Below are 15,588 nucleotides of genomic sequence, written 5' to 3' on the forward strand. Positions count from 1 at the left end.
CACTGCAAACATTTCTGCATTTACAGTACACATGTACTCACACTGCATCTCGCTGCGCATTCACAGTTTAACAGTGTTACTCCTAACAAACACACAAACCTGATCCGCCTTCTCCTGGTCGACCACAAGTTTCTCCATCAGGGCGTCGGTGTCTTCAGACTTCTGCTTGAGCTCGGGCTCCAGGAGGGTCAATTCCTGCTCCATGGTCGCCACCAGCTCGTTGGTCTCCAGGATCTTCTCCAGACCATTCTTCACACGGTCGCGGGCGCTCACCAGTTGTCTGGAGAAGACATCAGGTTATCCATTATTTAAACATCCGTGAATAGTTTCATCAGGTCAGTAAGTCACTGAATAAACAGACTCAGAATTGCCTTGAAGAAGGTGACAGATGGTCACCGAAACATTGGTGGAATAAATCTCTTGGTTGTGTAAAAAGAGTTTTTTATTCATTAGTTAAACAGTTTCTGGAAGCTGGGTCATCCCAAAAATGTAACTGACTGCTTTCTCATGATTTTGCACTTTTAATTTAAGAGAGAGTAAACCAGTTGTCTGGAGAAGACATCAGGTCTTTCATTTGTTCAACCTACCAGTGGCACTAGTATGAAAGAGATATGCATGGGCATCACCCTATACATCCAAAGGTGTGAGAAGGATTTAAATAGCTTCATGCTCAGCAGTGGGATGCCTTTTAAAGACTTCATTGTAATTTGCATAATCTGTATCCTACCATGTGTGATGACCATCACAATCACTTCTTTCCTTGCCTCTTTCATTGGTTTTATGAAGCTATAAGATACCACAGCATATAAAATTCTACAGGTTAACTGGCAGAAGTTACAAAATGCCTCCACTCCAGAGGCGCTGCCAAAAAAAGACAACTTGTGTTCAACCTACTTTTTCTTTTCCCCAAGCATGCTGAGGTACAGGTTGATCAGCTCCAGGTAACTCGTGGGCGTCGTGTAGTACCGGCGCCGCAGCTCCGCGTAGAACCGTTCCGACATGTCCGTCACGCTCACGTGGATCTCCATACACATCTCTGATATCTTCTCCTTCATCTCATCTGAGCCGAGGTCCACCTGTAATTGCGTAAAATTTTTAAAATATAGATTAATGAAAACGGACAAGCAGTAAGTCTTGAATTGAAAACACAGGGAAGGAAAACCCTGCACAGAAACCCAGGGAAAACATCCCTGCACAGAAGTGATGATGATGATGATGATGATGATCCACTGTGTTCTGCGGCTCAGAGGTTGTGGAAACAACCTCTGGCTGCATTCAGTCTTTCTTCATTTCATTCCACTGTGCCTTCTTTCTTGCGAGCTGCCGTAGCTCTCTGAGTTTCTTTGTTGTTCTTAGGTCTCCAATTCCTTTGTTCTTGAGGTCTGTTTTTAGGACACTTAGTAGGTTTGTGCAATGTCTTCCTTTCCTAGCTGCACAGAAGTCCTAGGGAAGAAACCCTAGCACGGAAAATCCAGGGGGATGAAACACCCCTGTCAAAAAAGTCCCAGGGAGCACACCCTAGCCAAAAAAGCCATTGAGAATAACCCCTGTACATTATGTATGAATTATGCAACTAAAGGAGCACACCCTAGCCAAAAAAGCCATTGGGAAACACCCCTGTACATATACATGAGATTGTATGCAACTAAGGAGCACACCCTAGCCAAAAAAGCCATCGGGAATGACCCCTGCAACAACATGTAACTGTGTACACATGTATATCTGTGGAATTGTAAATGTGTAGTGTAAATGTTATGTAGTATGCATAATGGAACAAGAATGTGGAAAGAAAAGATCTACCTGCTCGAAGAAGGTCTGCGACACGGAGAGCAGGGCCTCCCGTGGCCACTGCACGAACCAATCGATGGTGCAGCAGTTGACGAGGGATGGGAACATACGGCAACGGGCGCGGAAGGCGTCGCCCACGGGACTCATGCACAGGACGATGTGCAAGTTGTTACGCACTTGGCCGATGAAGAAGTTGAAGATGGCGTCTCGGTCCCCTTCCGCTATCCCGGCTTCCTTAGCTTTAGGACGCGTCCCCGCAAGTACCTTCTCGAACTCATCCGCCTCAAACAGGTTGGGCACCTGGAATACAACATTGGTGGGGTCAGGCTTGTAGTCAAGGGGAGGGGGGCATTTGTTATTTGAAAGACATGCTTCCAATGCTCACAAGCAAATTTTATGACATCAAGCTATGTAAAATCAGAAGTATTAGGCTGAGTACTATTAATGCCATTGATAGACAGCCATGTATATTGAATTCTTTGCTACATAACAAAATCAGTTTTATCTGCAAAAGATGGTGTTACTAACACTACAAACTGGATTTGGGGTTAAACAGACGTTTTGGGGGTCCTCACCCAAAATGGGGGGTGAAGAGGAGGGAAAATTAACTCTTTTTAACCCACTTTTCACTCCAGGGTCCAGGTAAAATGGGGTAAGGACCCCCAAAGGTCCGTTTAACCCCAAATCCAGTTGGCAGAGTAAAACCCCTTTTGATTGGTATTTGATTAAACAACCTGATGAAACTATTTACGAAAGAAAGTTAGCCATGCAACAATCATAATGACACACTAACCAAGTTTGATATACGTTACTGGTGCTACGTACCTCTCCTGAGTTCAAGATGTTGTTGATGTCTTCAAGGAACTCTTCCACCACGATCTGTGTGTCTGTGAAGAGGAAGACGGTATTCTCTCCCTTCAGACCGGCCATCTCATACAGCTTCTTAAGATCCTCGTGGAAGGCGTCGTAGTTGTACCCTCGGCTGAGCTCGATCTGGAAGCAGTTGTACGCGCAGATGTGGCAGGCCAGACGAGTCAGCGACTGCTTCCCCGTGCCCCCCACCCCCACCAGAAGGGCGTTCCCGCGCTCCTGGCGGATCATGCGGACGATACGTGACACGTGCTGGATGGCGTCCACGAAGAACACCAGCTTCATCTCCTTGGAGGAGGACATGTTGAAATCGTCTAAGTAGTCGCTCAAGACGTTCTTCAGCTTCTTCATGTCGCTCAACTCCTCGTACTGACGGTCATTCTTTGGAGCTCCCATCTTGATGAAGTCTCCGAAGATGATCGGGGTGTTCACAAATGTCTCTGGTTCCACATTCTAAGTAGAAAACATGTCACAGAAATTGAAACAATTATGATATTAATAGTAAATGCATGTTGTCATTGCATTGCAGTATTACAATACCCCTGGAACAGTTGTTATAATTATGAGTTTTATTAAAAGTCTAAAGCAACTGTTACAGCTACTGCTGTTGAAACCATGGTATAAATGAATGAATGAAAGAATGATGAATGGATGAACGAATTAAAGAACGATGAATGGATGGGTCGATGAATGAAAGAATGAATGAATGAACAAAAGAATGAAAGAATGATGAATAGATGGATGGATGAATGATTGAATGAAAGAAAGAAAGGATGAATGAACCAACTGAACGACAAAAATGAGTGATGAGCACTAAATATATTGTAACAGTTGTAGGCCCCTTGACAGACTAAGATAATCATAATGAATTTCATAAAAATCTTTACTGTAATTCTTTATTTGTTAACTGTAACTTAATTTTAGCTGATTTAACGGTCACTAGTCAACAGCTATAGAAAATTTCATCATCGCTAACATTTGATCACTAATATTTGAGACAGTAATGTTTGTTCCCACTGTTAAAATTAAGTGCCGTGACCTACTCCAAACGCTATATTTTCTTGTCGCTATATTAAAGTGATTTATAGTATCACAAACCTGTCCAAAATGCTTGGATGACATCTCTGACAGGATGGTGTTGAAGAAGAGTTTGTCCTCCTCGTTGATGAGTCGATCGTGGAAGACTCGCTGGCACTCGTGGCAGAAGAGCCGGAAGATGTGCAGCTGCTCGCGGATGGTGCTGGCGTCACTCTGCAGAATGCCTGAAGGAAAAATTATAACAAAGGCACTGTCATCCATTGTCTTGTGATTGTGGTCTTGTGATTGTGTTCATCCAATGTGAACATTGTGGCCGAAGGTTCAAGGCCAAAATTGGACTCTATAGCCACATGAGACACATGCGACCCAACCAAATGATCGATGACTACAGCGGTCCTCGTCAAACTGACGGACGAACCAACAATTGTGGTCAAAACTTTGCATACTCTTCAGGAAACAGGCCTATGCAAGTCAAATTTTCTTTTGTCTTTCAGTGTATCATTTCTATGCAGTAGGAAAGCAGGTCAAAAATTGAGGTGAGGCCATCTTTTTAGATTATTTCTTCACAAAGAATGAAGCACCTTGTTCTCTTAGACACATGTTCCCATTTGTGCTATCCAACAGAAAATAGAGTTGTCACAGGACCAAAAGTTCTTCAATGCCTCAATTTACAGAGTCAAACAACATTTACACACACACAACATTGAGTCTGTGACACATACATCACTGTAAACACTGTTGGTAAGACTTAAAATAATCACAGACTGAGAAAATAATGAAAATTTGTAGACGTCAACTTGAAGTCGTTTCATCAGTCTGCTTCCTGTATCTAGCATGTGAAAGTTATTTTCCTACAAGTTCAGGAAACAAACTTCTTGTTCTCACCTTGGATACACTTGGACAGATCCCTGAGGTTAAAGACGTAGTGAGATTTGGCCGGGGTCGGGAGAAGATCCGTGCTGAGACGTTCGTAGATCTCCACGGCCGCAGAGACAATAGATTCGACACTCTGTTTCACAGGAGCTGGGAAGTCTTTCAGGAATCCAGTCAGGATGGCCTGGAAAAAAAAAAGAATTTAATGGTTCTCAGTGGCAAATGTGCTAGATGTTGGCACATTGGCAACCAAATCCGCAGTGCGTTTGTATTGCTATGATCATACAACCTGACTGCACAAATTTAGGTGAAAACATCAGTAGCTCATGTTTTATTCCAACTGAAAAATCTTGGTAGGTCTGGCCGACTGCTGCCAACCCCTGCATCAGGGAACCCCGCAGCAGTATAAATAAATCTAATAATGGATACTACAACTACTACTAATGGATACTACTACTCTGTACACAATCTTCACTTGGTGGCATGAAGGTTTCGGAAGCTTCCACCCGTTAAGTTTGTTTTTCTCACCTTGAAGATGTGTTTGAGGCTGTGCTCCGAGGGTGACGGCAGACACAGCATGCTGAAGTGGCGAATCAGGCGAGGGGTCACGGGGTTACGACCTCCGCCGGGCGGGGCACAGGCCGCACACAAGGTCACATCCTGGAACCAACAAAACATGATTTTAGATGATATCATTTGTAGTTCTTGGGAAAATGACAGCGGAGACTGGTATTCGACCGGTTTCGACTTTATTGTCTTTTTCAAGAATCATGATTTTAGATGATGTAACAAGGTCAGAAATACAGAAATAACAAATAACAAATCAATACTTAGACATACACTGTCAGTACTTAATGACAAGAAAAAATACTGTAAATCACTTAAATAGAGCGGCAGGAAAATATAGCAGTTGGGGGAGAATGGAGTAGGTCATGGCGCTTAATTTCAATGGTGGGAACAAACATTACCGTCTCAAATATTAGTGATCAAATATTAGCGATGATGAAATTTTAGCTGTTGACTAGTGACCGTTAAATCAGCTAAAATTAAGTTACAGTTAACAAATCAAGAATTACTGTAGCACTTTTCCTGTGCCAAAAGCTGTTATATGTCAGGACCACCCCTGTGAGGTGTGGCCAATAACGAATTCTCTATGGAATGCATTCGTGAACTCTCACATAGGTGGTTTTTAAAACATTTTCAAACTGAGCCCAATGCTACTGAACATGACTGTATAAAGCAGGCTCTGCCTCAGAAGCAGGCTCTGCTCTGAGGCATTGCCAAAATGTGCCATTCTAACCTTGATCTCTTTCCAGAAGAGTTTCTCCCTGTCGTAGAAGCCCCCAAAGTCCTGGTACTGGCGCAGGAGCTCAATGGGAGGCTGGGAGCCGTAAGTGTCCAACTTGGGCATGTTCAGGTCATCAATGAAGATGACTACCTTCTTGTTGATTGGTGCACCTGTGGACCAATCAACAGAGAGCAAGATTAGAAAATAGAGCAAGGTTAGAAAAATATGCCTCTGCTACTATGGTGGAATATCTGACAAGGACAACTCATTGGACATGTATGAAAATATGCCAAAGAAAAGGACCTATATCTAACAAACATCAAGACTCCAATGTAAAACATGTATTTACTGTCAAACAAATAAGAACATGCTTCTTTTTTCTGAGGAGAGTTTGAAGCTCTTAAGCAGGACTTAATGCTTTCCTACTCTAGCTGACACACAATCACATAATTATAGAAGATGACCTGAAAAAGATTCTGGAATTCAAGTTATCATCCCTTAAACATCCCTTGTCTTGAATTAATTTTCTTGTGAAGACTACATCAAGACATCCTGAATTGTCTTAACCTCATTTACTACTACTACTACTACTACTCATTAACATATCCATTCAGAGTTTTGGTATAAAATCTAGTTCTACCAGATCTTTCTTTAGTCACTGACGAAAGACAGCGGATTATATCCAGTTGCTTGAGTAACTATTTTTGGCGTATCTTACTACCTGGATGTCTAACATTTTGGGGAAGAAAGATATAAAACAACAGCATAGTATTACCAAGGATGTTCTTTCTCTTTTTCTCCAGTTTTCCCTCCACGATCTCCTGTGTGCGTTTACTGCTGGTCTGTGCTGAGAAGTTGATGGTGACGGGCACGTAGCCTTTGGGTTCAGCCAGGTCATTCAGAATAGCTCGGGCTATCACAGACTGGGGAGGGTGGAAGAGAAATCACGATGTTAACAATAATTTTGTATATTACACAGTACATTGTGGGGTGTCCCTGTGGTGTAGTGGTCTGCGCTTCTGTTACTAGCCACATCTGGTTCGAATTACTTGGACCAGAAGGCCCGGGTTAAAGCCCCGGGTAGGACACCTCTGGATAAGAGGCGCATTGAGTCATACCAAAGACTTTATAAAAAAAACTGAAACAGTATGGAATTCTAACACACTCCACTACCAGTGGACTAGCCCCCTGCTAAAGTGATTGCACCCCAGTGTGGCCCTGAGAGAGAGAGAGAGAGAGAGAGAGAGGTTAAAGAGGTATTACTAACTTAAAGCTAGTTTACTAAGGACCCTGTCACACTTGTACGCGTGTGTGTATATGCAAGTCCCTGTGAGTTGCGTATCAACTAGGTTTTGTTTTAGGTTAAGTTTGCTGTTGAAGAATACGTTTCTTTGGTTTGATAACTAGGCTGCACAACGGTGGATCAAAGTAGAAAACAACTTCTTCCCTGCAAACTTTACATAAACCCAAATAATGTTCATGCGCAACTCATGCGCACTTGAATATATGCACAAGTGTGACAGGGCCTCTAGACTTGATTACATCCAATACATTCTAGTTATCTGGACATAGGTTAATAGCTAAACACACAGTCCCCTACCTTGCCCACACCAGTGGTTCCAGTGTACAGCACAGATCTTCCCACGGACAGCAGTTTCTCCAGCAGGTAACCGAAGCGTACGGTATCGATGGTGGGAACCAGGATGTCGAAGAACGGAGCCTCGGGATTGTAGTTGAAGACAGGCACCCTCTTCTCCCAGATGTCCATCCGCTTGGAGTCGAAATCGATGAAGCAACTCCACAAGTCACCTCCGGCGTACAGCTAGCAGGGAAAAAAATCACAATGTGCATTCCAAGAAATGATAAATGATAATATTGTATTTTATATCATTAGAAACTGGTCTAAGTGGAAAAGACCTGACAGAAATGATGTGTAACCGAGAATACTGGAGAGACTTTGTAGACACTTTAACTCCTTCCCGGTTTTAAGTGGTTCAAAACCAACAGTCCTATGGCCGCACATGGGGCAATTGTCATTTTGAGGTCACCTGAGTTAGCACCGAATGGCAGCCACTCCGGACCCTTGCGATCTAGTCCCACCAATTGTGCGCTTCTCGCAATTCAGCCCCTGGCTGCGAAGAGGGAGCAATTGGCCTACCCAAAAATAATTATAATAATAATGATTATTATAAATAAAATATTGATAATAATAATAATAAATATGTACCTTGGCATCAGGGTTGTCCTCCATCTGTTGACGTACGAAGGATTCAAAGGGGTCGAAGTACTGCTCCAGGAGGTTCCCTCCCACCGACCACAGGTAGCAGAACACAAACACAGTACAGATGAAGGGGTGGAGCTTGGCAGGGTCCTGTTTCAGGTCTACATCCTTCCCAACCAATAGGAGGGACTCTAACAGGCAGCATAGGGTGTTCACCTTACTGATCTCAACCTGGAAAAAAACATGTGAGGTTTACAACCCAACCTCATGCTTTGGGAGCAGGAGTACTAACTACTATACCACACAGTTTATATTTTACTACAATGTATGAAAGGACCAGATGATTTTAATATCTTGGTTATCATTTAAAATGTCAGAATTGTTCTCAAGTCATTTTCTTTTGTTTTAATGTTTCGGGCAAACTTCTCAGCTTAATTGAAAGCATCTTTTTTAGTCTGGCTCAGAAAAAGTATGCATCGCAAGTATAAAGAAAGACTACATCAGTTTTGTATGGACTAAATTTTTCTTACTCGAAGGGTCGCTGATCAGATTGCAATGGACTTAGCAACTTTTTGGGCACTGCCTTGAGACCCTGAAGTAGCCGTTTGGCTATCAATTCTTTTTTGCTTACAGGGTTTGGCTTCAGGGAAAGATTACTGACATTAAATGGCAGACGAATAAGGAACAACATTATAGCAAATGTTTGTGCAATGTAAAACAAAGCATGTGCTGACCTGTGAAATAGCCTGCACACATTTCTTGTTGACGAACTGCAGACCCTTCTCCACGTACTGGTCGAACAGCTCCATGATGTAGGCCTGGGTCTCCTCCTTGAACTTTGACCCTCGTTCCGCCATCCATTTCTGGACGTAGGGCCTCCACATCAGCTCATCAGGGTCCACATACACCATGCCACATCTGTGTCGAACAATCATTACAATTACCTTATATCAATGTCAACATTCCTGTGGTTAATATGCAAATCAAATGACGGTGATCTTTAAATTGTCCCAAGTATGCAAATATGGTAAACTTGTTTGCATACTTGGGATAACTTACAAGACATGTAGATGGTTCTTTGCCAGTCAAACGGCAACTGCAGTGCTTACCTGCTGACAGTGGCAGGCGATGCCACAGCCAGGTCTTGCACTTCAAACACCATGTGGATCCACGGCGACAGCTTGATCCGCTCACTGTTGGCCAGACACAGCATCTTGTTGTCGTCCAGCACAGTGTTCATGTTCTCAATCCACAGGGCGTCCACAGGGCCGTCACAAATCACCCACTTGTGGTCTTCACTTGTGTCACTTGATGCTTCTCTTACCTGGATGGGGGGAAATGTACTCAGTCTTATAAAAATGCTAAATACATTTGCAAGCAAATGCAACTGCATTCCCAATTCATGTCGAGTAAATTAACTTTCCTACAAGATATAGATTTTGTAAAACAGTTACTGAAAATTATTAAAAGACTGGAATAAAGATGCACTGTCTTGGACAATTAAGGCAGCTGGTGTCCTGAAGAAAAGAGCAAATCATTTGGTCATTTGGGTACAATCATTCTATGCCAAGGTAATTCAGCACCAAGGACAGGGAAACTTAATGTATGTTTATAGCATTTAGAGCTATGGCAAGGTGTGCTGTAACTATGGTGATACATCATAGAGACCAACTAGGTATGGCACTTTTTTTCTCAGTACTAGTATTAGGCCACACCATTTTAATTTCTTGGTTAACAGAATTTAAAAAAAAAATGCTAGATTGGAAAATCAACAGGAAAACAGAATCTCAGAGGAAAGTTTGTACTTTGGTGCACATAATTTCAGGGAGTGAACAGGGTCAGGTGCAAGTTTTCACCCCAGCCTTCTGTTTTAATGATTTTTGTTGTTAAAATTAAAAAAAAAATCTGATAAGTGAACCAATAACTAAAATTGGTGTGGCCTTATAATGATAAATTTTTGTACTTACACAGATGCCCATGAGTCCGTCCTTCCACTCCAGTGTGAGCGGGTCCACCTCTCCGTACAGCTCGCCCATGGTGATGGACTTGGGGTTAAGCGTGTACAGCCTCACCGGCTGGTACTGAGGGTTCCCGAGATCTGCAACCAACATCAAAGAAGGAAACAAAACAGTTATAGGCGCAATGTTAAAAATTCTTATGAATTGAGACTCTCCAATAAACTACATGTAAGCATTAGGGCCACTCCAATTTCTTGGTTAAAGGATTTTTATCTTTGATTTTAGCAACAAAAAAAATCATGAAAACAGAAGGCTGGGGTTAAAACTTGCACCTGACCCTGTTCACTCCCTGATACTGTGTGCACCAAAGTAAAAACATTCCTTTGAAATTCTGTTTTCATGTTGTTTTTCCAATCTAGCATTTTAAAAAAAAGTTTTTTATTCCGTTAACTAAGAAAATAAATTGGTGTGGCCTTATCGTTAAGGGAGTTTGTTTACAGAGCGGTTTCCGAGGAATAATCTCCGTAAATGGATTCCAGATGTGTTATGGGTCGGTAAGAAGTAGCGCTCTGATTGGCCCAGACAACGTGGTCTGACCGCCGGAAGCGTTTCTCTCGACTTCTCTCTCTTTCCGATCTGAATCTTCCATTGCATGGCCATCTTGTTGGAATCTACCGTTTATCTCAACTATTTATGCTGACTCAATCAGTAGACAGGGAATTATTGGTTCCTGTATATCAGAATCTGACATAACATCAGAATTTCAGTAACTTAGTTAGTTTGCATCCACTCCAACAGTGGGTTAGTAGGAGAGCATATATAAACTAAAATCAGCATGGTACATGGCTAGACTTTCAGACAAGAACATTGTGAAAATTGCTCATCAGCTAGATCTGAAAAAATGACTTCGTTCCTGAGGTGTCGCCAAAAATTCTACTCTAAAGAGTTAAAAGCAGGACTGACCAAGACATAGTCATCATTAACCAGTTCCAAAAATTAAAAAAAAAACATCTCTGCCCCTGAGGCGTTGCCAAAAAATCTACTCCACAAGTACATGTTGAAAGCAGAACTGACCAAGTTCTTTCAGTTTCCCTAGCGTATCTGCCAGGGAGTGTAGAACGGTCGTCTTTCCTCCACCGGTCGGTCCCACCAACATCACGCCGTGACGCACAAGCATCGTCTCAAACAGCTGGATGACCTTTTTCACGAATGGTGGCAGCGGCTGGCAGTTCTTGGCTTCAATGCTCTCTTCTATCGTGGCCTGCAGTTGACCGTAGTCGTGCTCTGGGATTTCTACACCAGGGAACAAGTCCTGCAGAATGGCCTAAAACAGCAAAAACAACAATGAAAAGAAACATGTAAGCTTTACAGTGGTGGTAGAAAATGTATTGTTCAGTGATTTTTCTCTATGTTGGCTCAACATACTGTAGATCTTTACATTTTTGTGGTGTTTTTAAACCCCATGAAAACTTCCATTTCCATCCTACCATGAAAGTAACATTAACATATAATCTGCCGGGTTACATAAATCCGCCACTTTGAAATGCAGTGGGTTTGAGAGATGTCTAGTGCATTACAGGCATACAATAAATATTTACATAATACAAGAAACTAAGTAATGGCAATTTGTGTTAAGAGCTTGAACAGCTTAATATACATACCTGGAAAAGCTGGGCATCGTTTTTCAGGAACTTTGGCAAGTTGGAGTCGCGCAGGGCTCGGATCAGTACGACCTCCTCGGGTTTGTCTGGGTTTTCTCGCTTCAGCGACCCCGCCATGACCAGGACAGACTTGACAGCTCTCATCCCAAAGTCATAATGGTCCTGCTGGGACAGCTGCTCGGAACAAAGCTTGTACATCTGCACCATCTTCTTAGCAAGGGGTCGGGACGACTCAAACCCTTCAGAGTACAGGATCACCTCTGCAATCAGACCTAAAGGACAGAAACGGAAAACACAAGGTGAATGAAGGAAAGGATAGAAGGATGTATTGATGGATGGATGGATGGATGGATGGATGAATAGAAGGATGGATGGATGGATGGATGGATGGATGGATGGATAGATGAATGGATGGATGGATGAATGGATAAATGGATGGATGGATGAATGAATAGATAGATGAACGGAAGGATGGATGGATGGATGAATGGATAGATGGATGGATGGATGGATGGAGGGATGTTTTCATTTTTTTAGAGTGAATATAATCCTCAGAAAGGCAACAGACATGCATATAGCAGGCTATTCTGGGACCTTTCTGTGACCTTTGACCTAACTTCCTGTCAGTGCCGCTGATGTGCCTAGCATGTGGAAACCAGCACCTCAAATTCAACCTCCTTCCTGTTGGTCTGCAGTCACACTATTTCCCCCTCATTTCTTGCCACTGTATTCAAATTACAACGGACACAAGAAACCTCCAGACACACTCAGTCTGAAAACAAAACCTCTGTATAATAACTCTCACAGAAGAATGCAGTTTTGTAAAGAAGGAGTTGACTCTAACCATAGTCTGGCACCATCATGGCAAAAGGCCTGAAGAGAGCCTTCAGATTGTCGGGTAGCTCTGTGCGGCCTGCGTAGCCTGGGTTCATTGTGATGAAGGCAGCACACGTCGGGTCCAGCTTGATCTCACGCCCCTCAAACATGAAGCGGGAAACCTGCAATCGATCAGGTGAAGACGTTAAGAATAAGGTCAATAGAAATATGATGCACAAAACATCCAACTACTGTAAAATGTAAAAGATGTTTTCAATCAAAAAATTTTTGCTACAGTTGCTCATCTATGAGACACTGTCAGTGGGTAAGCATTTCAGCTGCTATTTGACTGCATGGTGTACATGATTTGTAAGTTATCCCAACTATGCAAATTAATTTACCCTATTTGCATACTTGGGACACTTCAAATGACCATTGACATCATTTGCATCTTTACCTTGGCTGTCTTGGCATTCCTGATGGTGAGCAGCTGTTGAGCGATGACAGACAGCACCTCGATGTCGATTCTGTTGAACTCGTCGAAGCAGCACCAGGCACCAGACTGGGCCAGGCCGGAGAAGAACCGACCCATCATTTTGAAGTCCAGACCTGCAGAAAATACCACACAACTTGGATGAGTTTTTTTCTATCATTTCTCCATATCTTTTTTTGCATTATTCCAGTTTTTAACTTTTTTCCTTTGCACTAATACTAATAGTTAACAAAAAAGCGCCATGCTTTGCCCTCAGTCTGAGGTTGAACCGATTTACCTTCGTTTTTTAATTTTCCTTTTAAGATCTGATTCATTTACCTTGAAAACATTACCGATAACAAGTGGAATTAAAAGTCATTACAATAAACATTAATGAAGATGTGATAATGTATATTGCATAGTTCTGAACTATTTCGTGGCATCGTGTGGCGCAATCGGTAGAGTGTTTCGCCCAGAACCGAGAGGTCTCGGGTTCGAAACCTCGATATGCCCCAACGTTGTGCCCTTGGGAAAGGCACTTTATACGACTTCACCCAAGTGTGAATGGGTTCCCGACTTCAGTTGGGGAAGGTCGTATAGAGGTCAGCTGCTGGCGCCGAATGGCAGCCGCCCAGACCCTTGCGACAGTTCCACAAAGTGCAAGTGTGGAACAAATATGTATCTGTTCTGTATCTGTATATGATTGTAAATCCTGCAGCAATTCAGCACCGGCTGCCATTGCACGGGTAATTTCTGACCAACAAACCATTATCATTATTACAATGTATCATTATTATAATTATTATTTTCCTTTCAGATCTGATTGGTTTACCTTCAGAACAGTTGAAGACGACACACTGCTTGGACAGTGCCTTGGCGAGATCCTTGGTGGACTCCGTCTTGCCTGTCCCTGCAGGGCCTGCTGGAGCCCCGCCCAGATCTAGCTGCAGGGCTCCCATCAGGCACAGGTAACACTTGTCCTGGAACAACATAAAAAGTGTCAATATAGAATACAACAAGGTGTATTCTGAAACCCGTGAGCTACCGGCCCAACCAAGGGTTGGATCAGTGTGAAATGCCCCAGAAGTTGAGAGAGTTTCATGTCCTCAAGTAAACAAAAATGTAACAACATCGACTCTACGTCTGAATCTGGTATTAGAAATTCTCTCTTTTTGTCAAATAAAAAATCATATCATTCTTAAGAATATCAAAAAGGTAACTATTTTTCAGAACTTTTCAACAAGTATGTAAAAAAAAGACATCAGGCACAGGTAACATCTGTCATTGAATAATATACATAGTCAGAACACATGTCACACCAAAACAAGTTCTGAGATAAAAAAGTTACTAAGAAATTCAAAATCAAAAATTGTGTCATACTTAAGAACATAAAAAAGGTAGCATTTGTCCAGGAACAACACACATGGTCAGAACACATGTCGCACCAAAACAAGTTTTGATGTGCAAAAACTGCTGAGAAATTGAATTTTCTTTCAATCTAAAATCATATCATGTTAAAGAATATCCAAAAGGTAAATTCTTTCTTCAATTTCAAATTTCTAGGACAGGTTCTGTTTGCAATGGATGCTTCTCTCAACCCCAAGTCATTCAGCACCAGGGACAGTTACCGCCCTATACAAAGGAGCATTTAGTCTAAAGACTTGTGTACAGAACTACGACAGATTGTAACATATTCGGCACTTCTTTCACATCAGGAAATGCAGGAAAACTACTGCATAACATCTCCTCATACTGTATTTTCAATAATTGACAAATGTTGAAAGGAAATGTTAAAATGTGCTTACAGTGAGAGGCGTGATGACCAGACGTGGACAAGCGCCGAGGTACTCGTGACCAGAGATGTAAAAGGAGGATGAGCAGCGTACGACGCTGTTGTCCAGGTCCAGGTCCCAGTAGTAACGCAGCACTTTCTGCCAGTCAAAACTGTTCACACTTTCAACCTATGGAGAAGGACAATACTGTAAATCACTTTTGTAAAGCAGCAAGAAGATATAGCGGTTGGGGGAAAATGGAGTAGGTCACGGCACTTAATTCTAACAGTAGGAACAAACAATACTGGCTTGAATATTAGTGATCAAATATTAGCGATGATGAAATTTTAGCTGTTGACTAGTGACAGTTAAATCAACTAAAATTAAGTTACAGTTAACAAATCAAGAAATACAGTACTAGCGTAGCAAAATTGAAGCAGGTAACTCCAATCTGGTAAACAGATTTTTAAAGACCTATGAAGTGTGCCCTGGGTTCATGATAATCTGTCAGAAGTACGCAGCAAAACTGAAGCATGTAGAACTCCAAACTGGTGAAAAGATTTTCTCTTAAAGACCCAATAAGTGTGCCCTGGGTTCATGTTCTTCAGAAAATACACTGCAAGGAAGTAATATCAGTGTGGCAATGGAAAGGTACATGTAAATCAATTTGGAACTCCAGCCTATAACACTGAAATGCTTTATCCATATTTATGTTTTTTTACGAGTACACATCAGATGGAGATGGAACCAAGGTCATATAACACTTTATGTATAATCATTGTCTTGTTGTATTAGTACTATTACTGAATGACTTAACGTTCATTCCACCCT

The 15,588-nt window shown here is 42.1% G+C and overlaps 1 protein-coding gene across 1 annotated transcript in view; it reads right to left on the reverse strand.

The window, feature by feature from the left end:
- The window catches only part of LOC136425739 (dynein axonemal heavy chain 6-like), a 51,422-nt gene that overhangs the window by 15,837 nt on the left and 19,997 nt on the right, over positions 1 to 15,588 (reverse strand). Inside the window, exons 32-51 of the mRNA XM_066414679.1 lie at positions 14,791 to 14,946; positions 13,818 to 13,965; positions 12,971 to 13,122; positions 12,542 to 12,695; positions 11,698 to 11,969; positions 11,111 to 11,360; positions 10,046 to 10,176; positions 9,188 to 9,402; positions 8,813 to 8,996; positions 8,085 to 8,309; positions 7,458 to 7,679; positions 6,633 to 6,780; positions 5,870 to 6,027; positions 5,098 to 5,229; positions 4,582 to 4,753; positions 3,757 to 3,920; positions 2,614 to 3,111; positions 1,801 to 2,088; positions 895 to 1,076; positions 100 to 280 (exon numbers count right to left, since the gene is read on the reverse strand). Coding sequence (XP_066270776.1) covers positions 100 to 280; positions 895 to 1,076; positions 1,801 to 2,088; positions 2,614 to 3,111; positions 3,757 to 3,920; positions 4,582 to 4,753; positions 5,098 to 5,229; positions 5,870 to 6,027; positions 6,633 to 6,780; positions 7,458 to 7,679; positions 8,085 to 8,309; positions 8,813 to 8,996; positions 9,188 to 9,402; positions 10,046 to 10,176; positions 11,111 to 11,360; positions 11,698 to 11,969; positions 12,542 to 12,695; positions 12,971 to 13,122; positions 13,818 to 13,965; positions 14,791 to 14,946 — 4,032 coding nt within the window. The remainder of the gene's footprint in view (positions 1 to 99; positions 281 to 894; positions 1,077 to 1,800; positions 2,089 to 2,613; positions 3,112 to 3,756; positions 3,921 to 4,581; positions 4,754 to 5,097; positions 5,230 to 5,869; positions 6,028 to 6,632; positions 6,781 to 7,457; positions 7,680 to 8,084; positions 8,310 to 8,812; positions 8,997 to 9,187; positions 9,403 to 10,045; positions 10,177 to 11,110; positions 11,361 to 11,697; positions 11,970 to 12,541; positions 12,696 to 12,970; positions 13,123 to 13,817; positions 13,966 to 14,790; positions 14,947 to 15,588) is intronic.

The sequence above is a fragment of the Branchiostoma lanceolatum genome, chromosome 19 (assembly GCF_035083965.1).
Source record: "Branchiostoma lanceolatum isolate klBraLanc5 chromosome 19, klBraLanc5.hap2, whole genome shotgun sequence".
Taxonomy (NCBI): domain Eukaryota; kingdom Metazoa; phylum Chordata; class Leptocardii; order Amphioxiformes; family Branchiostomatidae; genus Branchiostoma; species Branchiostoma lanceolatum.